Raw genomic sequence first — 24,463 nt, forward strand, 5'->3', positions numbered from 1 at the left:
CGGCTCGGAGCTGCAGGGGAGCCCATGATGGGTGTGGCCTGGAGGACCACCCTGCCACCTTGCCGCGAGGGCACCAGGACGGAGGGGGACGCAGCTTCGTGAGACAGCAACTGCACATGCTCACCCGTCATTCACCCGAGTCACACAGCAAGGCCACCAAGGCCACTGGGGAGGGACCTGCCCTCTGCAGCCCCCAGCATCTCCCCTTCGCTCCCGGCTCTGCCCTCCTTACCCCCGGGGGGGTGTGTGGTCCGCATGGGGGGGTGGGGGAGCCCAGTGAAAGGGACAGGGCTGAAACCACGCCCCTGCAGGGAAGACACGGCCATGGCCCTGGCCCCAGGGAATCGGACCCTCACACCGTCTGAAGTTCTCGGTCCGCGGCTGGGAACTGCTCTCAGCTCTCCTGTGGCAGAGCTGAGACGCTCGTCTGTGCCGGCCCAGAAGGGGCGTCTGCGGCAAGGTGTGGAGACAAGGCCCTGGGAACCTGCTGTGCACGCGAAGGCCAGCGGGTAGGGGCACCTCCCCCAAGACACGCCCTTCCTGGAGACTCAGAATGTGACCTTGATTGGAGATGGGGTCCTGGCAGGTACAGTTAGTCAGCACGGGGTCACGATCGGGCAGGGAGGCCCCTGATCCAACGTGGCTGGTGTCCTCCTAAGAGGAGGAGAGACACTGACCACGGACACAGACCAGAGGAGAAGCCACGTGACGCCGGAGGCAGAGGCTGCGGTGATGCGCCTACAGGCCAAGGACGCCAAGCCTCCCGGCAACACCAGAAGCTGAGCAAACGCCCGGGAGCCCTCCAGCTTCAGAGAGAGCCGGCTGTGGGCCACAGCAGCCCCAGGAAACAGGCAGCCGGCCATGCAGGAAAGCGCTGAGTGCCGACGGGCAGAAGTTAGTGGGAGGCAGACGGCTCACCAGTCACCTTCTGACAGACAGAAACACGCATCTTGTGTGACAGAGGCTCCACGGTAAATGGCTCAGGTGGGAGGCCTTTCGTCCCAGGTTGCATCTCAGGCCGGGCCTGAGGTCCAGGTCATTCTGAGGACCAGTCCCTGCCAGGTCCTAACCCGGCACAGCAGCCCATCCTGCAGGTGGGGACACCAGTGTCAGAGGGGTTAGGTGACTTGCCCAAGGCCACACAGCGAGACACGGAGCCAGCATAAGAGCCCGGTTATCTGGCTCCACGCTGCGTCCATTTAACTCCACGCCAAGTTTGGAAAATTCCCCCAAAATTCCAAGGAAGAAAGAACCAAGGGTACAGAAAAGAAGCAAAAGACACATGGGATTCAGGCTGCCAGGGGAGCCAGAAGTTTGCCAACTGGAAGGGCCGACACCGGCCAGCGCGGCGCAGGGGCGCCCGTGCCAGCGCGGGGCCGGGCCCCCTCCGAGCTCACACAAGCCCGGCTGCGCACAGGCCCGAGCGCGACGTCGAGCACGTCCCTCTGTGGGCCCTGCTTCTGACCGACATCTCGTCACCTCAGCCTTCTCCCATTACCACCGCTGGTGTGGAACTGGGCCATTAGACATCTTCCTGACACGTCATCTCAGAGACGCGCTGGCGGGGTGAATGCACAGAGCAGGCTTTCCATCACGGCTCGGAGGCGAGGTGCGCGGGTGCCACGGAGCTGCACATCCGTCTCTGTCAGGACCAGCTGAGCCGTGGGGCGGGCTCCGCGGCGGCCTGGCCAGGGCCCAGGGGCTGACGAGACCAGCTGCTCGCTGAGGACCCGCTTCGCTGGCCGCTGCCGACCACGTGCCACTCAGCCCGGGCGGGTGGGGCCCAGAGACACGCCGTCGCCAGAGGCCACACGGGACCCCCCGGGGGGGGCAGCTATTCTGGGAGCCCAGGCCTAGCAGAGCTCTGCTCCCGAGGAAACGAAGCGCAAACTGGCCCCCATGGCTGCTTAGCCAGTGACAGGATTCCTCCCTGGGACTGCCACTGCACGCACACATGCACCCGTGCACACGTGCACGGAACAGGGAGGCTGCTCCTGGCTTTGGTCCTTTGTGAGAAAGCCACAGGGGAAGCACACGTCCCCCCCGAGGAGCCTCCCGGTTCACCAGACGTGTCGGGTGGACGCAGCCCAAGGAGGCGTGGGTCGCGGGGGTCTGGGGTCCACACCAGGACCACTGGAGCCGCAGAGCCATCCCTCACAGTCCCTCAGCAGCCAGGGCGCTGGAGGCTCCAGGGGAGGGAGCGGCAGCCGCAGCGCCTGAGGACCCCCAGGACCCCGTCTGCCAGCATCCTCTGGTTTCCCTTCCCCGAGGCCTCCCTGTCCCCTGGGCAACGGCACCTGCTGGCGGGTGTCCCCCCGGTCTGCCTCCCCCACCTCCTTGTGACACACCTGGGGGGCCTCTCCAAGCCCTGCTGTGCCCCCTCCTCCCCGTGCAGGCCCGGCCGCTTGCCTGCTGCCCAGGGATGGGCCGGCACCTCCTGTTCTCATGTAAGTTCTCACCGAGGCCCAGACCCCGCAGGGACCCCAGCCCACGTCCCTCTGCTGCAGAGCCCTGGCCCCAGGAAGAGCACGGTGCCACAAACACTGGTTCAGGCCTCCTGCCTGTCCACGCCTGCCTGTCGGTCCACAGTACACGGAGCGGCCGAGGCCACACTGAGGCTTCGCCCGCGGCGGGGGTGACACGGCAAGGGCGACTCCCCAGGCTGCTCCTTGGCTCCCAAGCCCCCGGGATGTGGCCGCCTTTCAAGGCGCCGCACAGGGCCACTTCTGGGGGGGTGCTGGCTGGTGTCCCGGTGGCAGGCTGCCGTCAACGGCACCGTGTGAGCTGAGGTCCTGCGTGCACTCCCTGCCAGCCTCCGTCCTCCTGGCCCCTCTGACTGGAGCCAAGTGTCCCCGATCGACTGTGTCCCCTCTGCTCACCCACGAGAGGCTGGCACGGCTCACACCTACAAGGGCGCCCAGCGGCTGGGGCCAAACCTGCGCGGAGCGGCCCCATTGGACTGGGAGTGCCCCGCGGGCAGGGACCAGCTTACTACCTCTGCGTCCAGGGTCCCCGCCGACACCGAGCTCAGCAGATGACCCAGCCCAGGGAGACCGTGTCCCCCTGACCGCCCAGATGTCTGCCTGGTCCCGCCTGTTGCCTCTGTGGACTGTGGGTGGGCCCTGGGCCTGCTCTCCAGCTGCCTCTGGACTCCACTTCCTGGGGGAGCCTCCCCGTGCCCAGCCCCGGGGGTGGGACCCTCGCAGCAGCCAGGAGCTCAGGGTTGACTGGAAACCAACAAACCAAGGAGCTTCCCTCTGGGCTGGGCCGGACCACACAGCCCTCCACACGCGGCAGTTAGGCTGGCGGAGAGCATGAGCCTCGGTGCAGGACGGGAGCATTTCCCAGCCCCCAAAGAGGTTTGCGTGTGGTGTGGTGTGCTCTGGTGACAGGGGACACGGGGACAGACGCCGTCGGGTGAGACTCAGGCAGAAATACCCCCGGTGACGTGAGCAGGCACAGCTGCTCCTCCCTGGGCCTTCCCTGCAGTGACTCTGAGGCTGGGCTGTCCCTCGTCCCCGCTGTGACGGGAATGAAGCCTAAGCCTGGAGCCCTGGGCACTCCCCACCCCGGTCCTGCCCCGCCCTTGCGTCCGGCCCCCACAGGCCTCCTGTCGTCACGGGAACTGCCTCCCCGGGGCCTCCTCCCACCCAGCCCCTGCGTCCACTGACTCAGACCCTTCCCGAAGTCCTGCCCGCCGCCAGCCCAGCAGACCTTATCCCTCCCCCCGCCACGCAGCTTCCCCCGCTCAGCCGCAGAGACGTGTCCTCAGCTGAAACCTGACACGTAATCTCAGTGAAGAAACAGATTAGTGCAGAGCTGGCGCGGTGCGGTCTTCGCAGGTCCGTCCCCCACTCTACGGTGTCCCAGCACATTTGGAAACCGCAGGGGCCTCTTCCTGGCTGACCCGGGGTGTTCTGAGGGGCGTCTCTGGACGCTGGGGCTGATTCGCTCTGTGGGCCACACCCCCGGCCACTGTCGCCGACGCAAGAGGTGCAAAGGGCCTCAGGGCATCACCCATCCATGCACCTCACACGTCGCCGAGGGCGGGGAGGGGCCGGAGTCTCCATGCAGGAAGCACCGGGACGGTCAGCCCCCTCCTAACCCCAATCTGCGCTCTGAACCACAGCTGACCCTCAGCAGCATCAGAGTCGCTTGCGGTCCCCGGAGGCCAGCAAGACCCTGGCGCCACCAGACCCGAGGAGAGGGAGACAAAGCCAGGAGGCGGCGGACGCGGCCCCCAGCCGTGCAGTGCTGGGCTGGCTGTGCTGCCCGTCAGCCTGGAGTCACCGAGCACAGAGCACGAGGGTGGGCGCCCTCCTGCCGGAGGGGCCGCAGGGAGTGGGCGGTGCAGCCCAGGGCGGGGAAGCGGCCAGAGCAGTGGTGAGGGCGGCTCACACTGAGCACAAAAGGCCGGTGATGGAGCAAGAGAGCGCGTAGCACGTGGAGGACAAGGGAGCCAGGCCCGCCGAGGAGGGAGCGCCACACATGGCGCAGCCGCAAGAGCCCGAGTGCCGGAGCCCGGGGAGCCGTGTGGACTTGACGTGCTCGGACGCACGTACGCAAGTGTGCGGGAACTCACACACGGAAACGTGCGTGCCTGTGCGGGAGCACCTGGGAACCCTGACAGCCAGCAGCGAGCACGCCCAGCGCCCAGACCTTGGCTTCTAAGCACCGCTCCGCAGTAAACAGAGCACAGTGGAGACGGCTGATCCCAGGGCTGGGGCCGGAGCACCTGTGCCAGAGAGGGAAGGCCGCTCAGAGCGCGAAGCCACACCTCGAAAGGACAGAAGAGTGTCTGAAGGCAGAATCCTGGGCCACGTGAACAACAACATAAACGAGGGAATTTATTATAACCCAACAAGGCACTGTGACTCCCTGACTCTTTCCTAACATAAACAAACACACGAACACCTCAGCGGGGGAGAAGGGAAACTCTCCCTTTAATTCGATTCATAAGCGTAGAGGAAACGATGGAAGTAAACAGCCATCATGGGCCGCCCCGACTGTGGTGGCTGGTTCAGGGGACAGTAGTCCCTGGAGGCCGAGGCTGAGGCATCAGGATCTGGACACACCCTGGAGAAGCTCCCACAGAGCAGGGATCAAGCACAAGGGGACACAGCCTGTGCAGAGAGACCAGGCAGGCCCACCGTGACCGGGTCACGGTCCACATCCCTAGTGGAGGGATGGGACCCACCAGGAAGGGCATGGCACCATTTGGGGGGCCTTCCTGCCAGGAACGCACGGCCTGAGGCTGGCCATGAGGAAACATCGGGCGGACCCAGGCTGGGGTCACCCTTCAGAAGGAGAGGCCTGTACCCTTTTAGACTGTCAAGGTCACGAGAGACAGAGAAAGACCAAGGAACTGTCCCCACTGGAGACTGATGGTCACGGAGGTGCAGCACAAACCCCTGGGCCAGAAAGGAAAGGGCTGCGGCGGGCAGCCGGGGAGGGGGTGGGTGCCTGTGGCCTGCGGCTGAGTCAGCGAGGGTTTCCCGACCGGAAGAGCTGTGTGTGGTCACGGAGCACGGTCCTGGGAGGTACACGGTGGTCTAGAATACTTAGCGGCAACAGGTCACCGTGTCAGGAAAAGACAGTGTTTTTGTCTAGAGGGAGGCAGTGAGGACGCGGCAGGCTCTAGTGTGGCCGATCGGGTACCTGGCTTAAGGCAAGTGTTCTTATTCTTGTGACCTTTCTATGGGTTTGAAATTATTTCAAAATAAGGCAAAATAAGGATGGCAGTTTGAGAGGACTGAATGTATTCAAAAGGATGTATTTATCCCAAAAAAGAGCCCACCAGGTTTTCCTTTTTTTTTTTCCAGCTGGGAGTGGGAGAGGGAAAGTTTGACAAAGTGATTCTAAATTCATTTGAAAAAGCAAGTTGGAAGAACTTGCTCTGATGGATATTTAATATTTTAAATTAGTGTAGCTGCGTAGTATGTTTTATACATATCTAAAACGTGCAGGCTTGGCCCCAGAAAAGAGTCCAGAAACAGGCCCAAGGACGTTAGCGCAGGATTGGGTGGAGTTTTACATCACTGATGATGGGACAGAGGGCTCCCCATTTGGGAGAGAACCAAGGTGGACCTGTACGTCACACCCACACCCAAGAAACCACAGTGGGGTCATGTGGAGCACGTCTTAGTGGGGAGTAACTCATAGCGGTACTCATCCTAAAAATATGGGTATGGTGGGAAGGAGGGCCTTTGTGATATAACCTAAGTCACAAACAGAAACATTAACAACAACAAAAATGCACTGGGTCCCTATCCCCCCATCAACTTCCAAAGGGCAAAAATTAAACTCAAAAAAGAGTCACGACAGAAATAAAAGGTTAATAACACTGTTACACAAAGACCTTTTAAAAAGAATTAATAAGGAAAAAAGGGCAAAGGCCATAAGTAAGTAATTCACAAAAGAAGAAATGCAAACAGCTAGTAATTTCTGGAAGGTTTTAATCAGCGAAGGTTTCTTCGCTGATCCTGGAAGAAATTAGGAAGTTTAAAAAAGAAAGGTTTTGGGGCTTCCCTGGTGGTGCACTGGTTGAGAGTCCGCCTGCCGATGCAGGGGACATGGGTTTGTGCCCTGGTCTGGGAAGATCCCACATGCCGCGGAGCGGCTGGGCCCGTGAGCCATGGCCGCTGAGCCTGCGCGTCCGGAGCCTGTGCTCCGCAATGGGAGAGGCCACAGCAGCAAGAGGCCCGCGTACCGCAAAAAAAAAAAAACAGAGGTTTTGTTTGTTTGGTTTTGATTGTGAGATTGGCAAAGATGTTTTTTAGAAATATTGTTAAAATCCTGTGCTTGGGGAAACGGACACCGTCCAGCATCACTGTTCGGAGTGAAAATTGGTACAGGACCTCCACTGTTCTGGAGAGCCAGTAAGTAAAATGTAAACACGTAAATATACACATATAAATGCACTCTGTGTGTGTGTGTGTGTGTGTGTGTGTGTGTGTGTGTGTGTGTGTGTGTGTGTGTGTGTGTGTGTGTGTGTTCTCTGACCCAACAATTCCCTCTACAAGCATTTAAATAAGTGCACGACGACAGATAAACCTATTTGTGGCAGTTATCATTACATTGGTAAAAAAAGATCAGAAAACTCCCCAGGATTCATCAGTAAGTGATCGATTACATAAACTCTGACCCTCCAGAATAACAACGTGGTATTAAAAGTGAACATGTAAATGCACATTTACCGACATGGACACAGGCCCACAGAATGCGGACGAGGGAGGTGACGTGCGTTTCCACGAGCCCACTTAGGTCCAACTGTGTGTGTGCTCAGCTCAGAGTGACGTCCCCACAACTTAAGCAGGGCGAAATCTGGGCTTTTTTAACTTTTTAATACTTTTCTGCCTCGTTTGATTTTTTACAATATTCACGTCTCGTTTTTCTAAGCAGAAGACAAAACTATTTTTCATTTTGAAAAACTGTAAAGAGACATAATCGTCTGGATACTTTCATCACTGATGACTTCAAGATGCTCCAGTAAACAGCAAATCAAACCATGTGCAGACGCCACGTCCACACGTCATAGATCTGGATGGACTCTACAAGTGCACTGCAAGTTATTACGTATATCTGAACACACACACACATAATCAGAGGGGACGAAGACAGGTGGGTGTGGAGTGCAAAGCAAATGGGTACGTGCACAGAGTAGGAGCTAAATCTTTGCTGAATTAGGAGCAAATAAAGAAACGCTTCTCTCTGAAAAGTCTGAAATAGAAATCAAGATGCTCACAGCGTCAAAGGAATGCACGCGTGTCCTGGTGGGTCTGCTACGGGACCAGCCGTAGGGCTCCGGCACCCCACCTGTCCCATCGCTGCTCAGGAATGGGAAGGAGGGGACCCTTGCCTTCACAGGTGTCACGGGCACCCTCTCTCCTTGCCCCTGGCGCAGGCACCCGCCCCGCCGTGCACACGCAAGCACACACACTGAGAGACAGGCTGGTACAACAGGCTGAAACGAGCGTGAATCAGGGCAGACGCTCGGCTGTAGCAGCAATCAGCCGTACAAGGACAGGACGGCAGCCTGAGCTCGGCGCACTTCATCTGCTACCGCCAGAGCCATCATCCTGAAGCACGCCACTCCCATCAGTTCAGAGCTTCCCAAGCCTTCAGAAAGGGCCCAGACCCCGGCACCCAAGCCCTCTCGCCTCGGGTGGACTCAGCGGACGCGGGAGGCTGGCAGGACCAGCCTGGGCAACGGGCCTCTCCTGACCACTGACGCTGTCCCCTTGGGAAGCCCGTTCACAGCACGACTCCCCGTGATCCTGTCCGCAGAACGAGTGAGGTGACATCGTCCAGGTGCCTGGGCCACAGGCAGCATCCGCTGAGTGCAGGGCCTCCCTCCCGTCTGCCTCGCAAGCCCACAGGAGCTGCGGTCCCCGCTCCGGCTGGGCTCACCGTGCGAGGTGTCGTGTGTGACCCACTCTGCACAGGCCAAGCACACACACAGCGCACGGGAGGGGCCCAGGCCTTCCTGACGTGGAATCTACGCGGGCTCCCGGGCCTAGCACCGGCAACTTCCTGCCACGTCGGCCCCAAGCGAAAGCCGGAGCCCAGTGTCCCCACCCGACCCAGCACTGTTCGGCCCTCTCTGGAATGCATTTTCCCTCCCAAACGGTTCCGTTTAATCTGTGTTAGAGACGTGCTATGCTGCACAATCACCCTTCGTAATTTTTCTTAATTCCTCAAGATGCGTTCTGCTACCTTTGAAGAAATGAACACAGCTTCCCTGCTCATTTTTACCATACGGAAAGGGTCATAAATTTTATATCCAAGACAAATGGCAAGCTTTGTATTGTAAAAACCCTATTTTTCCTGTTCTAGCTTCAACCAGACGTTTGGCCTTTGCTTAAATAGGCATTTGGACTGAGCTGCACATGGTTTTGAGCTGATACACAGAAGCTACAGCAACAAACCCTGAGAGCAAAGGCCTTTTGTCACCATGGTTCCCGCCCTACACCCTCCAGCCAGGCCCCAGACGTGGCCGCACCTTGTTTCACCGAGCGGTGTTGCCCTCCTTCTGGGATCTCAGCCGGGGCCCTGAGGACTAGTTACCCTGTAGGTCAGCGTCTGGAGGACTTGACATCGTGAGACTGGGTCAGGGCGGATGGGGCTGCCTGCCTGGGAGTGCTCATACCTGGCTCAAGCTCACCTAGTGGTCAGCGTGGCACAGGCTGTGCTGGGCCTCAATGCCCGGTCCCTGGACGGAGGGAGGGGGGCTCTGAAGAGTGAGAGGCACAGAGGAAGGGGCATCACAGGGAGACCAGGGCCCCCGCTGCTTCACGCCAACACTGCCGTCCTGCCACCAGAAACCAAGATCCAGGCGGAAACAGCGCCGACGGCTGCGGCTGGCATCCTGCATCACCCAGGACACGGTGGGGGACACGCAGTCACCTGGGAACCCCAGAGCCACGTTCAAGATACATGCTCTTCCCAAAACGACTCTCAGATCTGAGCAGTCGTGTCCTTCAAACAAGGAACCATGTGTCATAAACACATTTTTCTCATCTAGGACCGAGGTGACCGTATTTTTTACTTTTAAACCATTTTATATTTCTAACCCATATTTAGAAATTCGTACCTGCCTGAGGGAGAAGCTCGTTCACCTGACGAAGGAGACAATGTCAAAGGAAAGAAGGGGGCAGCACACTCCCTCAGCGCAGCTCTGACAAAAGCAGGGCTGTGTCAGTGACGCCCTAGGGGACAGTGCCAGCCCTGCCGGGGCCAAGGACCCCGAGGTGACTGCTATGAGCCAATTCACCGGTCGGGCCGCCTGCAGGACAGGTGGGGAGGGAAGCCGTGTGTCAGCCCAGGCGAAACTCCTGGGCAGTGGGACAATGTCCTCACGAGACGCCTGAAGGGCGGTCCATCCACCGCGGGAAATTCACAGAAGACTGGGACGGCCGGAGTCAGAGCGCCACGACCCCGCCAGGAGCGTCTCGCAGGAGCTGGGGCTCGGTCTGCCGGAAGCGCGGCATGGACGGTCAGTGCGGTCCAGCTGACCAGGCGGTGGCAGCGAGCTAGGACGGCGCTGCGGCCAGCGAGGCGCTGCCCACGGGCCCTGTGGTGTCGGGGGTGCCTCCACACGGTGGCTCACGGCCTCCCCTCATTTGTGCGTGTGTTGGGTGGGGGCAGGGGGCAACAGCGGGAGTGACGGCTTGGGGACACTTTAAAGAGTTCCTAGGAATCACGGCCCAGGGTCTGCACCCTCAGCTTCCCGGAGACTGGACTGTGGAGAAGCCTTGGGGTAGTGGCTCTCGGTTCTCTGCGGTCTGACCTCACCAGGAACACAGGGCCTGTCCTGGACGATACAACCAGGATCCACTCCAGCCTGGACCCACAGCCGTGCAGTGAGGGCAAGGGAAGCCCCAGGGTGGCACGTGGCCAGCCCGTACCACACACGCCGCTTCTCCGGAGGTGGACCCTCAGGACAGAGAGCTCCTGGGTGGGGTGGGTGGAGCCCCCGCCCCTTCAGACCCTGCAGCCTTTCCTCCAGGGGTCTGGAGGCTGCCGGGATGCTAACACGTAACCACGAACCTCTCACGGATGTGCTGGCAGAGGCTGCAGAGATCACCCTTCCTGGAGCCCCCGCCCTGGTCCTGCAGCACCTGGCACCCGGAGACGGTGCGGCGTCCCGGGAGGTCAGCAGAGCCCTGCCCTTGTCGCCGCCGAGGGACGGGAGCCCGGTCCACGGGGCCCGGATCTGAGGGGCTCTGAGACCTACACAATAACCGCTCGACTGTCCCGAGCCCTCGGCAGGGCTGCCTCTCGGGAGGACAGGGCGTGCGGTGCTGGCACAGATGGCCACGCGGGACCCCAAGCAGGGCTTTCTCTCGGGAGGCGGAACAGGGAGGCAACAGACTTGGAAGAACAAGCCCAAGGATGACGCCGCTCAGTGGTAACCCCTTCACTGCCTGAAAAGGGAAGATTCCTCCACTGTAACAGCATCTAATCCCCAGAAGCTGATCTAAAACGTGACACTCCAAGAAAAACGAACGTGGCACAAAGAACGGAGCCTTTCGGGACGGTGGCTTTACTGCCGAAGCGAGTCATTAACAGAGCTGGGAGGCAGGGCCGTCTCGTCTTTGTCGAGGGGAGGGATTAACAGACTGTGATCTCTGAGCCCAGCTTCCTGAGTCACAGGTCTCTGAGCAGTAAGAAGGCACTGGGCGGAGGCCAGCCGCCCCTGGGGGCTGCGGCCACGTGGGGTGGGGTCCGCCGGGGACCTCACAGCCCGCAGGACAGGCTCTGAGCCCACCACCTGCGGTCCTCAGGAGGCTCCCCTGCCCCTCCTGGCTGGGGGCCCCCAGACGCTGTCCCCCGTCAGGAGCCTCCCTCCTTCCTGCTGGACCCTGGCCTCCCACGTGGCGCCTAGCCTGGGGGTCTGCACGGCCCCTTCTCATCTCTCGGTCTGCTCCGGAGTCAGGGACAGTCCCCAGAGTCTCAACCTCCCTCCGCCTGCTGTCCTACTGTGTCCCCCTCGCAACACGTTGCATAACTGACCGTTTGCAGGCCGGGGGCCCAGCTCATGTGCAGGGGCCTCGTGTGTCTGCCAAGAGGGAGAGTCACCGGCTGGCGGTGCCAAAGCGGGTCCCACGTGGGCTCCCCACCTCCACCTCAGCACTGGCGCCGTCTCAGCCTCTCCCAGATGCTGCCAGGCATCTTTCTAAAACACGAATCCCTTACAAGCTTTCTCACGGCTTGCCGCTGCCTGCAGGACGCATTCCAATTCTCTCACACGCACAGAAGGCCCTTCACACCTGCGACCAGGCCGCCCTTTCAGCCGCACCCCTTGACACCTGCTTCCCCCCACGCAGGTCCCTGCTTTCTCCGGCACCGCGCCCGGGTCTCTGCCCACACGGCCCTGACGGCAGAGCCGAATCAGCCGGGAAGCCCCACGGCCTCTGCCCGGGAGGGCGTCATTCACGCGATGGTGAAGCAATGATTACACCGAATATACCACGCGGGTGCTCCGGTCCGGGACCCGGGACACAAAGCGGCAAACACGGCTCCTGCCCGCAGAAGCCTGAGGGCCAGTGGAGCACGGTGCGGGGACAGAAGGGGCGCCCAGCAGGGGTCTCGGCCCCAGGTCCACCCCGGCGATCCCAGAGGGCGGTGCCGCCTGGGGAGATGTGTCCGCACGCCCTGACACGTGGCACCAGCCATGGGAGAGGGCCCAGGTCACCGCCACCTAGTCCTGTCTGCAGAGAGAAGGGACGACGGAGAGCCCTACGGGGGCAGCGAGTCACATGGCAAACACACCCAGCCGTCTCCGTGGACGTGGCCCGGGCCGGGGCAGGCCACGGGGAGAGGCCCTGAAGGGGGAGCCTCCCCGCTCGAGGCCAGTCACGAGCAGATCACAAGGAGGCTCTGCCCGGAGAAACCTGGTGGCCACTGTCCGCGGGCCACGGGAGCCAGTCAGCCTGCCAGCTTGCAGCGACGTCTCTGCCGGCCGTCTGTGAGTGGGCACCGTGGCCCAGGAGGAAGGAGCAGGTCTGGGCCCCATCGGACCTGGTTCGGATCCCGCGTTACGCCTGCCGTGGGTCCTGAGCACCCGTGGGGAGCCTGAGCAAAAGAGGCACTATCCCCGTCCCGTTTCACAGTCCAGGAAGTGAGCCCGCAAGGTGCCGGCGCGGCTTCGGCCCCTGCCACGCGCTTCACACCAGGAGACCCTGAACCACACAGGCTCCAGCACAGCCGCCGCACGTGGTACCCTTAAAGAAACGGACTACCTGCACTTTGTCTTGTGAATGAATTATTCAATGGGTTTTGATTTGTCAACCTCTCAAAGAGCCAGGTACACCCGTTTAAACCACGTGTTTTGGTAAATTTCTGAACAGACAACACTCCTTTTAACAGGTTAGGTAAGGTAAGGAAGTCAGAGACAGAAGCATCCTCTGAATTCAGGCTCCTACAGCAGCACCTGCATTAGAGGATGTTTGAACCCGTCTCATTCAGGACTCAAGCCCACAAGCACCGTCTCCACAGACAATCACCGTTCCATCATTAGGTCCCTGACACACGCAGACGGGGAAGCTCACACACCTGAACGCCAGCCCCTCCCTCAGCTGGGCCCGCGTCAGGCAGGAGCCCGGCCCAGGTGAGGTGGGCAGCCCAGCAGCTGTGTCCTCGCGGACCAGACCTCTCTGGTCGCAGTCCCTGCAGCACGGTGGCTCGGTCCCAGGAAACAGTTAATAGCCTGTGTCTTTCGGCTCCCCTGTGCTGACCTCTTTGAGGGCCGCCCTCTGCGGGGCCGGGGGCCGTACGAGTTTCCTGCCAGGGGCGAGCCGAGAGCAGCTCTGGACAACTCCCCCAGGAAGAGGACAGAGGTTATCATAAACACTAGACGTGACAATAAATGCAGGATGTTCCCCGGGGTCTTAATCTCTTCCTTCAGGAAACCTGAGCAATTCCGCCTTCCGTGCTGTTGTGAGGTAGAGGGTATGTGCGTGCGCGCGTGCGCCCTGGGTTACCTGCTTCTGCCCCAACGATGGAATCCTTCCGAAGCCAGAGCCCCAGCCTGTGGTGTTGGCCTCGCCGCCCATATGCTCCTCCTAAGGCCAAGTGCTTGCTGACCCCCGAGGGTACACTGGGCCTGGCAGCCTCAGGAAAGCTCGAGAGGCCAGCGTGAAGTTGGGAGGGTCACCGTCCGTCAGCATCTAACACGGCCAATGTGCCCCACGGCGCTGTTTGCTGCTGGCAAACTCTAACCCCTTCCTCCCCCAGCCACGGGGGAGTAGCTGGTGGAAGAACCACGCTCTCCTCCAGGAAAAAAAACTTAAAGGTGGACTTTAAACATCTGTGTGAAGGCTTCTAAGGACAAGACGAAGCAGGACTCGATGGCCAAGGCTGTGAGGAGAAGGGAACCTGGAGGTGAGTGTCCATTCCTGGAGCTGCCGCCCCGCCATCCCCCTGAGTTTTCGCCAATTCTTGATGTTGGGCAAACAGCTTCTGCTAAAAGGCAGAGAAGCCAGCAGGGTCTCTGGAGCTCTCTCGGGACGGCAGAGGCACAGCATGGCTGGGACTCCAGGGAGAAGGGAGGCACACTCAGGGGTCTTCCTCCTCTAAAGCATTCTTCAGATCCTTGAGCTCAGGAAGCCTCATGGCAGGAAACTCAGAACCTAAGTAAAAAGCCACTGAAGGGCAGAGCAGAATTCTCAGAAGTTTCATAGAGTTGAGGAGGCAAACACGGGGCTTTCGAGCTCGCCAAGAATAAGGAGCCCTGGACAGCCAGACCCTAGGGACAGGGGTCAGTCAAGAAGCCTGAGCTCCACCAAGACTGCAGGCAGGACCCAGTCAGCTCAGTCCATCAGGGTTTACGTGACCTGCCTTGACACTGGCCCATCCAGGAAGGCGGTGAGCACCTCTGGGGAAGCCTCTGTACCTTCTCTATAATGCCTGGCATTCAATCAAGAATTACCAGGCACACGGAGAAACAGAACCACGAGAAAAAACAGGCAACAGAAACAGACCTGCAGATGACTTCAAAATAGCTACAATTAATACGTCCAAGAATTCATAGTTCAAATGCATATATCGGGAGAGAGAGCAGGCTGGACCTGGCTACAATGTTCCGGGCTCTGGCTTCTGCCCAGTCCCCTCATCCACTCCTCCAGCAGCCCAACGTCAAGGCCCTGAACATGCTAATCGCTTCCTGCCCGGGGCCTCCGCACCTGCTGACCTTCTTTGGAGAAGCCCTCTCTCCCGCCTTGCTTGCTCTGGCCCGCGTCTCGGGTCCTGAGGAGTCAGTTTCAGTGTAGGACACCCCCACCCCATGCCCGCCAGGGTCTGGGGTCTGGGTCGGGGCCTCAGACTGGGCTTCTTCACTCGCTGTCTCTCATGGCTCATCACCGTCATCAGCCATCGTTTGGGCAAATGGTTTCTGTGCAGTTAGTTTTTTGTTTTGTTTTTTTTTTTAAATGAATTTATTTATTTACTTTTGGCTGTGTTGGGTCTTCGTTTCTGTGCGAGGGCTTTCTCTAGTTGTGGTGGGTGGGGGCCACTCTTCATCGCGGTGCGCGGGCCTCTCACTGTTGTGGCCTCTCCCGTCGCGGAGCACAGGCTCCAGACGCACAGGCTCAGCGGCCATGGCTCACGGGCCCAGCTGCTCCGCGGCACGTGGGATCTTTCCGGACCGGGGCACGAACCTGCATCCCCTGCATCGGCAGGCGGACTCTCAACCACTGTGCCCCCAGGGAAGCCCACAACAGCTTTCTTAGTGAACTCAATCTACATACTAAATCTGTTCCACGCCATGCCATGCTAGGTGTGGTGAAGGGACGACTGAATAAACGACCACCATCGCTAACCACTGTCACGCAGGCACGGCAGCAGCCACTGACGGCCCACCGTGGACCTGGGCCCACCCCCAGGTCCACCGTCCACGGGGGTCTCACCTGCGGACAGGAAACCCAGCAGGAGGCAGGGCCGAGGTCTGAGTCCAGGTGTGTCCACAGGGGCCTCCACGGGACAGCAAAGCCGCCGAGACAAACAGTGAGGCCCAGAGGCCCCGAAGCTGTCCAAGCTGGGCTTGGCCCCCCACGTCCAGGCGCGGCTGTGGGCAGGGGAGGGAGCCACCCGACAGCAGACGAGGGGCGCCGACCCTTCAGGCACACGCTCTACAGGGAGCGCCGTCCAGGATGCCGCCGCATGTCCAGGCGCGGCTGTGGGCAGGTGAGGGAGCCGCCCGACAGCAGACGAGGGGCGCCGACCCTTCAGGCACACGCTCTACAGGGAGGGCCGTCCAGGATGCCGTGAGCAGATAGAGTCCCCCCTACACCACACACGCCATGGAACCACCGACAGCAGACGAGGGGCACCGACCCTTCAGTCACACGCTCTACAGGGAGCGTCGTCCAGGATGCCGTGAACAGACAGAGTCCCCCCTGCACCACACACGCCACCCGCCTCTGCCTTCAGAGGGCACGAGAATGAAAAAGGAGGTGACAGTCAAATCCACCCGAGTCCCCCCTCAGGATGGGGCCACATGGTGGGTGACAAAACGCGGCAGCACTGACGGCAGAGCCCTGGCAGCTCTCCAGCTCCTTCCCCTGCAGGTAGGTTGAGATCCAGGGAAAGAGGGCGGGCGCTGCCCACTTCTGGGGGTCACATTCCTGGGTGGCTGTCACCCAACCTCTCCCTGTCACCCACTGCCTGTGATTCCGGTGAGCCGGAATCTCACCTGGGAGAGGTGAGGACCCCACCGGGGCAGCGAGAACGCTCCGTCCTCGGGGTCCCAGGTCTCCGTCACTCCCCGGGGAGTGGGAGGGTCCCGCTGCCCAGCTCCCGTCACTGCCCCAGGGCTGAACTGCAAGAGAAGATTCTCCTCCCCACACCCTCCCTTCAGTCAGCTCGACCAGGACCCGCAGCACCTCCCCGGCTTCGGGGTCCCTGCGGCGCCAGGTCTGGACGGGATGTGCCCCCTCCGGGCGACCCCACGGCTTTCAGCAGCGGCCTCTCACCCCTGGTCCCCCAAACCTCCATACGCCGTCACCTCGAGGTGGCAGAGCCAAGCTGGTCCCCCCTGCACTGGGCCTGGGGGGGGGAGGGGCAGGCACGGGGGCCCCAGCTGATTGACAAAGGTCGACGGGTCCCCAGGGACACCTGCACACAAGGGACCGGCTCTCCCTTCCCCACGGGGCCCCTGCAGACCTTCCTGGACCTGCATCCGAAGCAACAGGCGCGTCTGCAGCGGACAGGCTGCCGCACCCCTGTTCCTGACGCTCGGCTCCCAGGCCCCCAGCGCAGGAGCAGGACAGGCGGACAGAACACTGGTGCTCAGCCCTGTGCCGCCCGACCCTGTCCTTCCGGAGGCAAGACAGCCCCCGGACCGAGTGTCACGCAGAGGCTCTAGGCTCAGGGCCAGGCCACTCCGGAACCCGCCCAGGGGCGGGGGCGCCAGCAGCACCCCTTCTTGACTCCCTCAGGGGCCTGGGCGCAGCGCCCAGCCCAGCTCACAGGACACGCAGGACCTGGTCCTGGAGTGGCTGGCTCCGCCCCGACCCCCGGCGCGAGGATCTGAGCCCCTCGAGAAGCTTGCGATCAGCCTCGGGGCAGGGAGATTTTACAGATGCAGGCGAGTTCAGGGGGAGGAAGCTCTTACTTGATCGCACCCTCCATCTTCGAGGCTGCCTTGTGGAACTGCTGTGAAGACTGTCTGTACGTCTCGACATTCTGCAACGAGAAAATGGACCCGACGGGTTACCAGACGGAAGCTTCCCTCCGGCCGCAACCCCACCCACAGCTGTGCTGAGTCCACACATGCCGACTTCCTGACCAGGATCGCAGGGAGGGCCCAGCTCCTCATGGACCAGCCGCGGCCGCCAGGACACATGGAGCCCCTGGCTCAGGGGTCACACCCCCGCCACGAGCGAGGCCCGGCCCGCCTGCCCCACCGTGTAAATAAAGTTTTATGGGCACACGGCCATGCCCACGATTTGTGACCGCACGGCTGTGGCTGCTCCTGGGCTACGACAGTGTCCACAGAGGCAGCGAGGCCCACACAGCCTAAGACACTCACTATCTTAAAGAAGTTGTTTGCCGTTCCTTCGTCTGGTCCAACCCCATCTTTACGTGGACTCTGCTGCCCAGAGATGTGAAGCAACTTGCCCGAAGCCACACAGCAGGCAGCGGTGCCGGGACAACAGCCCAGGACCCACGCACTCACCAGCACTGCCAGGCAGTCCCAGAGGCACGTGCTGCCCTCCTTCCGAGGGCACCCCGTGTGTGCTCAGGGCCGGCAGTGTGGGGACGGCAGCAGGACAGAGCTGGGCTGGAGCCTGGGGCCACCGCAGCATCCTTCCGGTCAGTCACGCCACTTCTTTGTGCCCCAAGGCGAGTGGCTTCAGGCCACCCAGGCCCAGCACCCCGCATGCCACGTCTCCAGAGGAGACCAACGTAAACACAGCTGCCCCCCAACACCAGCTCCTGGCCGAGTCCCGTGAGGCTCACGGGTGGACCCAACATCTCCAAGGACGCAGGCTCGAGGACGAAACCACCCAGAGGAAGCCCGACACGGGGCTGGCGTCGGACGCCCCAGCAAGATGCCCTGTGGAGCTGCTGGGCCCACACAAGCCTGGGGTAGCCCCTTCCCACCACAGATGGGCAAACGCAGCTTCAGGGCTCCCGCGGGGGCCGGTCAGTCAGGCCCTGCAAGCAGCCAGTGAGGCAGGTGAAGGGACCCGCGGAAGTGGAGACCCCACGGCCTGTCGGCCTCCAAGCCCGGCTCTCCCACTCCACCTCCACTGAGTACACAGGGAGCCTGGCCCAAAAGGAACGAACCAGTCGGACCAGAACAGGTGACAGGTGCCCAGATCAGAGCCGTGCGGGGCAAGCGCCGTACCCCATGGGCCCCATCATCCACCTGCACGGAAGGTAACCACGGCAGGCGCGGGGAGCACGTCCCCGAAGCACCTGCAGGGCATCGAAGGCGGAGTCTGTACCCGGGTTGGGGGGGCAGAACCAGGCCAGCAGCCCTATCCTGGTACCACGGCCTCTGGGAAGGGCCAGCTGGGAGGGACGCGGAAGGGTGTTCCGAGGCGCAGCTCAGCCCACGAAGGGCAGGGGTTCTGCTCTGGGCTGTGCTGGGGCGAGCCCGCTGCCGGGCTGCCACCCCCAGCTGCAGACTGAGGCCACCCCGCCGCTCCCTGGCATGTTCCCCACCCCTGAACCAGGGAGACAGACGAGGCCCCTCTGATGGTCAATGGGAGCTGCGAACACCCAGCGCACAACGGGCATGAAATAAATGGGGGCTCTCCGCACCCAGCCCGGCTGGCCCCCTCCACAGGGACGTGCTGACGCCCAGCCGTCCAGCCCTGACGATCCAGCCAAGAGATTCCAACTCCACCTCAACCAGTGGATGGTCAACCAACACTGACCCTGGGGAGGGAGTAAGGACACAGGTGAATCAGGCCCGGCCCTCTCCGCTGAGCAGACGCTCTCCTGGGATGGCCATGTTTTAACGCTCTCTGCACGCGGCGTCTGCTCTTTGGGTCACTTCCTCCCTCGAACCCTGTCTCCTAGCCGTCAGGCGGGCAGCCCTCCCCGTGGGGCGCCGAGAGGGGCGGGCTCAAGGGACGAGCGTACCACCCACACGCCACCACTGCCTCTTCTGAAGTCAGAGCCCCCAGCCACGCTGCCCGTCCCCTCCCGCAGACAGCCTCGCGGCTGAGGCCTGCCCTCCTGGGAGAGCAGCCGAGCGTCCCTTCCCGGGGAGCACCCGCAGCCCAGGTGGGACCCTGCACCTCCACGCACCGCCCGGCTGGGGAGACCTGCGTCAGTGGCTGCACTGACTGCGACCTCAGCCTGAACCTGTGGTCGGTGAGGCTAGTCGCAGGAAGTGCCCGCGGGCCAAGAAGTGGTGGTAACCCCAGCGCGGCTTCCTCTACAGCCTCAGGATGACTCAGAGGACAGCCGCCGCTGCGCCCTCTGAGCCTCTAACCAGCCTGAGCAGGTCAGGCACCGCCAGCAACCCCCTGCCCCCAATGCCCCCCGCACGCGCCCACCCGGCTTCCTGGGGCCGTTGGAAGCCGTGCACTCTGAGGCCTCAGCCAGTGAGAGCAGGGCCCTCGCAGACTCCACCAAGGGGCTTCTGGAAGGACCGGGGGCCCCCCACCAAGACCCTGCTGAGCGCTGAAGGTCCCACGGCAGCCCGGCCGCAGGCAATGGGGCCGAGCAAGGCTCCACTCTTCAGGGTGTGAGGAGTCGTGGGGCGGCCGCGTGGACGACACAGTGACCCCCGCAGCCCCGCTGCCCCCTGCTCCCCCCAACCGGTGATCTCTCCTCCCCTAGATTCAGACCCCACGATTTCAGGGCCCCTCCTCCCCCTCCAGCTGCTGCGAGCGAGTCTGAAACCAGAAGACCCGATCTCGATTAATTAAGCCTGCCATTAAAAATTAAATAACGTGAGCGAGAAGGTGTGAGCCTTATCTCAACAGGCTTCAAGAGTCCCAGTGTTTCTTCAATTACTTCCCAGCAGTTTTCATATTTCATACTGTCTGATTTCTCCAAGGGCCTGGATTCTGGAGATCAAAAGAGAGGGCAGGGGGAGGAGGGAGGCTGGGGACCGAGGCGGGCTGTCCATCCCCACCGCAGCCAGGACGGGGGGCCCCTAAGGCAGAGCTCGGTCTGCCGGCCCGGAGGGGAGCCCCAGGAACGGTGAGAGGCCGCCGGGCCATGAGGGTGGGTGCAGGCCGCGGCGGGGCGTCTGGCTCCCTGGCTTCTGTGTGAAATAAAGACGGTCCCAGAGCGTCCTCCATACAGCGCTGTGGGAATTGCTACAAAATGCCGCTGAAATGGCACACATAAAACGCTTAGAGCTGGTGGGGTCTGGCACAGAGGAAACAAAAGATGTCTTAAAAGCTTAACACCCAAATGCGCGTCAGCCAAGGGAAAGAGAGGGGCATCTCCTGAAGGAGGCGAGCTCCACCACGGGAGGGGTTCTCAGCCCCTTTGCCTGACCTAGCCCCAGAGCCGCCGGCGGTGCCAGCACAGAGCGGCCCCACCAGGAGTGGCTGAAAAGGGGGGCAGGCGCAGATCCGCTAGGGCACATCAAAAGCGTGAGCAGGACGCGGCGTCTGTCTGGTCAATGGAAGTCTCTGAGCTGCCGCTCCGTGGACGCAGCCCCACCGGGAGCTCGCAGACCGGGCGGGGACGAAGAGCAGGCTGGAGGCCAGGCCCAGAGAGGCCGCAGGGGCCACGTGAGGATCGAGAGCTTGGACCCCTCCCCCAAGTGAGAGCACCTTAGCAAACACTTCGGGAATGTGTGAGAGAGACAGTCACTGGTTGTGCTCTGCGGCCGTGAGCACTGAACCATCAACCGGGGACACAGGGCCCACGGGGTTCAAGTGGACCCCCATGCCAGGCGCTGTGGCTGGGACCAGTCACCAGACTGGCCCTTCACACCCAGAGCTATGCTTCCGGTAGGAATGTCTATCCCTCTGCCGGGTGCAGACAGATGGTCAGAGGCAGACGATCCCGCCCAGGGGCCAGAACCTCGAGGGAAAGAGGCAGGCCCCAGAGCCGACCCATCAGCTTCCCGTACGCGCATGCCTCCGGCAAGGGATCCAACGTACCGAGGGCCACGCAGACTGGGCTCAGAGCAGACACGCGGTTGTGCCTAGAGGCACCTGAAGGCCCAGAGCCGGGAGAGTTCCAGCAAAATCCGTGCAGCTGTCGGAGCCGGGGCCGGGGCTCAAGGAAGCACCAGAACCTGCAGGGAGCAGAGTGAGGATGGGAGACCCCAGACCCTGCGGCTCTTCAACACGTCCAGGCAGTCATCAGGGGTACAGAACGCTCACCAGCCTAGTTACCAAAGGCTCTCCAAGCCCACGGGAACGCAAGGGCACGTGGAGAATTGTAAGAAGTCCACACAGTCAACATAAAGCTTTGAAAGCTGCTGGGCGTGCAGTCGGTGACACAGTAGGTGAAGGGACAGAAATTCCGTTTCGTTGAGGGACTGAACAGCTGGCTCTTTGTGAAGCCGGTTCAGCATCTTTGCCCCTCCCGCGCGTTGGTGCCGGCCCCCTCCCCAGTCGCCAGACCCCACCCCGACCCCACTCCTCCCTCGCTCTGCTCCTTCCCCCGACCCCCTGGCGCTGCCCTTTCAGCCAGTGTTATTGCTAAAAATGACCCAGTGAAGCTGGCCGGCTATGCCCTACTCTGCTGAGTGGAGAAGACACCCCTTTCCAGACTTGCTCCGGCACTCACCCAGCATGGGTAAGGGCCAATCCTGCCCCCACTGCCTGCCCTCAGGGATGTCCACTGAGATCCTTTCAACCCCGGGGTCCCTCCCCTCCACCGTTTCCTCATCCCCAGGCACACCGTCCAAACTCATCCAAGGCCACCTTCCCCAGGGCCACACCCAGGGCTTCCCACCCTCCAGGAGAGCCTTACCTGGGATCCCAACTGCAACCTGACAGCCCCACCTAGGGTCCTCAAGCATCCCCAGGACAGTCCCGCCTGTGACCCCCCTCTACCCCACCCCCCCCCGGAAGGCCCCACGTGGCACGCCTGCCCTCTAACCCCACTGACCACGCCTTTACCCTCCACCCCTCCCACACCCTCCTGTCCTCACTTCCGCTCCCTCCCTGGTCCCCTGCTTTGCCCTCCCTGGGCCCTGCTTCCAGCCCCTCCCATCACACCCTGCGACCCTCAGCTCTCACCCAGGTACCTCTGCACCCGGTCACACTCCAGGCCTGGCTGATCCAACCCACCTGCCGTGTCTGCCCCTAGGCCCAGGAGACCCCACAACGAACTTAGGCTCCAACCTCAGGTGAACCTTCCCCACAGCCTGTAATTCTTGAAATTCCAGGACAGCTGCCCCCACCAGGCCTGTTTCCCAGCCTGAGTTCCTGCCGTGGGCAGATGGCCACTTCTCGACCCCAGAGACGTTGGAGGCTGCAGCCGGGCACAAACAGGAGTCTTTCCCCAGGGCCAGGGTGCCTCTGCCTTCGCCCACCCCCGCCAGGCCCCGGGTCCCTCGGGCAGCGATGGGCCATCTCTGGGGCTCCGAGGAGGCAGTGACCAGCAGGCCATGGCTCCTCTGTTTCTTCCTCTCATTTATGAGTGCCTACTGTTTACAGCAGTAAACGAGAGAGGTGCAGCCCTGGCCTTCGCAGAGCTAGCCGCCAGGTTCCGGCAAAACAACAATCCTACTCAGGAACCAGTGCCAAAAAGACACGGCAGGGTAGGGGTAAGGCACAGCCAGGAAGGCCATGCTGCGGACAGCGTGGGTGGATACCTGAAGGACATGAAGAGGGAAACGAGGTTCGGGGGAGGCTTAGGCTGGGACCACCACGGCGCGCTCTTGGAAAAGCAGGGGAGTGTGGCTGGAAGTCGGTCAGCTGATGGCTGGACCGGGGCCCGGCCACCTCACACAGGGCCTGCTTCAGGGCTGGCAGGAAGCCGGGGGCTGGACAGGGGACAATGCGGTCTGATCTCCATTCTGGAGGGACCACTGACTGTGTGTGCCCTCAGAGTCGGGGGGTCAGGACCGGGGTCAGCTCCTGGGGGGGGGCGGAGGAGGGGGGGCTGCGGAGAGTGCAGAGGAAGGGGCCAGGCGGGCAGCACAGCCCTCACAAGGCAGCCAGCCAGGGCTTGTGCGCTGGTTAGCTGGTGTTTTCTCTTCCAGACACACGTTTGGCTACTTGAATATCTAAAGAGTGTGAAAACAAAATACAGAGCACAATAGAAAATAGAAAGGAATTTTAAAAATGAAGGGACATGAATTTTAACTCCACCTTTGTGGCTTACTGGTAACCCGATCCCGAGCAAAGGGCCCCAGAGTCAAGGTCTCAGGACCGCCCCCCGCGGGCAGTGACTCAGGCCACAGGGGTGTTGACCAGGCGCCCCGGGAGGCAGGCTCCACACGCACAGGTCCTCAGCACTGAGACTCGGCCCTGGGACCAGAGGGCGCTCCCGGAGGAAGCTACAGGCTGGACGCCCCGCTTCCCAGAACCTCGTCCCCCACCCCCGCCCCCGAAAGCTGAAAGCCTCCCCGCCCTCTGGCCAGTCGGGCGTGCGGCCCACGAGGCCCGGCCCATCTGGGGACCCGCGGCGGCAGCGCCGCCGGCTCGTCCGGCACGGGCGGACCGCTCCAGGCCTCACCGGCGCCACGGAGCACGAGCTCCCGGGGGACCTGAGTGCCTGGGACACCTGGGGGGCGCAGGTGCACGGAAGCAGGGCCCCCACGGGCACCACAGCCGTTTCCTAAAATCCCTCCGCGGCTCCCGCTGTCCTCACCCGTCCCCGAGGCCTCGCACCCGCGGCAGCTCGCTGTGGCCCTCAACCCTGGAGCCACGGGGCCGCCTGAGCCCAGCCCGTAGGCTGCTGGGTGGTCTGGGATGGGGCCCCAGCGTCGGTGTTTAAGGAAGATCCGGGGGTTCCCTGGGCACCCAAGGTGGGAAACGCTGCTCCAGGTCCCGGAAACCCTGAGGTTACGCCTGCTTTGTCACTGACCAGCCTGTGCCTCCGCCTGTGGCCCCTGCTCCACAAAGAGCTGGGAAATCTTTTATTTCAAAATTAGAAACTACAGCGGGACACTAAAACGTGGTCCTTTGTATTAAGTGTCCTAGCTGCTTGATATTTTGTGGTTTGAGAAGTTTTCAAAGAAAATCAAAGGAGGAAAGAGGGCTGAGAAAAAGGAAGAGGAAAAGGGGAAGTCTGGCGACCTTCGCGCCCCCGTCTCACGGGCCCCCTTGGCTTCCAAAGTAATTGGAAACACGTTCGGCCCCGTTGTCAATCCTGCGGAAACGCCAGACCTTTTGCTTCTCCTAAACACAGGTGACTTTTCTTCATGGTTGTCACCTCCTCTGATTCCAACTTCTAATTTTAGAACAGTTTCAAAATGTTGGTAGACAGCAGGCTTTGCGGGGATAATATAGCTCAATGTATATGAGGTACAAATTACCTAAGTTAAAAATAATTCTCTCCTTTATTGCAAAAATGACTAACT

General features: G+C 61.5%; 1 protein-coding gene across 1 annotated transcript in view; it reads right to left on the reverse strand.

Moving 5' to 3' along the window:
* The window catches only part of CHCHD6 (coiled-coil-helix-coiled-coil-helix domain containing 6), a 125,542-nt gene that overhangs the window by 6,259 nt on the left and 94,820 nt on the right, over positions 1–24,463 (reverse strand). The window contains exon 6 of the mRNA XM_082664060.1: positions 17,114–17,184. Within this exon, the coding sequence (XP_082520186.1) occupies positions 17,114–17,184 (71 nt within the window). The remainder of the gene's footprint in view (positions 1–17,113; positions 17,185–24,463) is intronic.

The sequence above is a fragment of the Grampus griseus genome, assembly GCF_964374135.1.
Source record: "Grampus griseus genome assembly, chromosome: 10".
NCBI classification, from domain to species: Eukaryota; Metazoa; Chordata; class Mammalia; order Artiodactyla; family Delphinidae; genus Grampus; species Grampus griseus.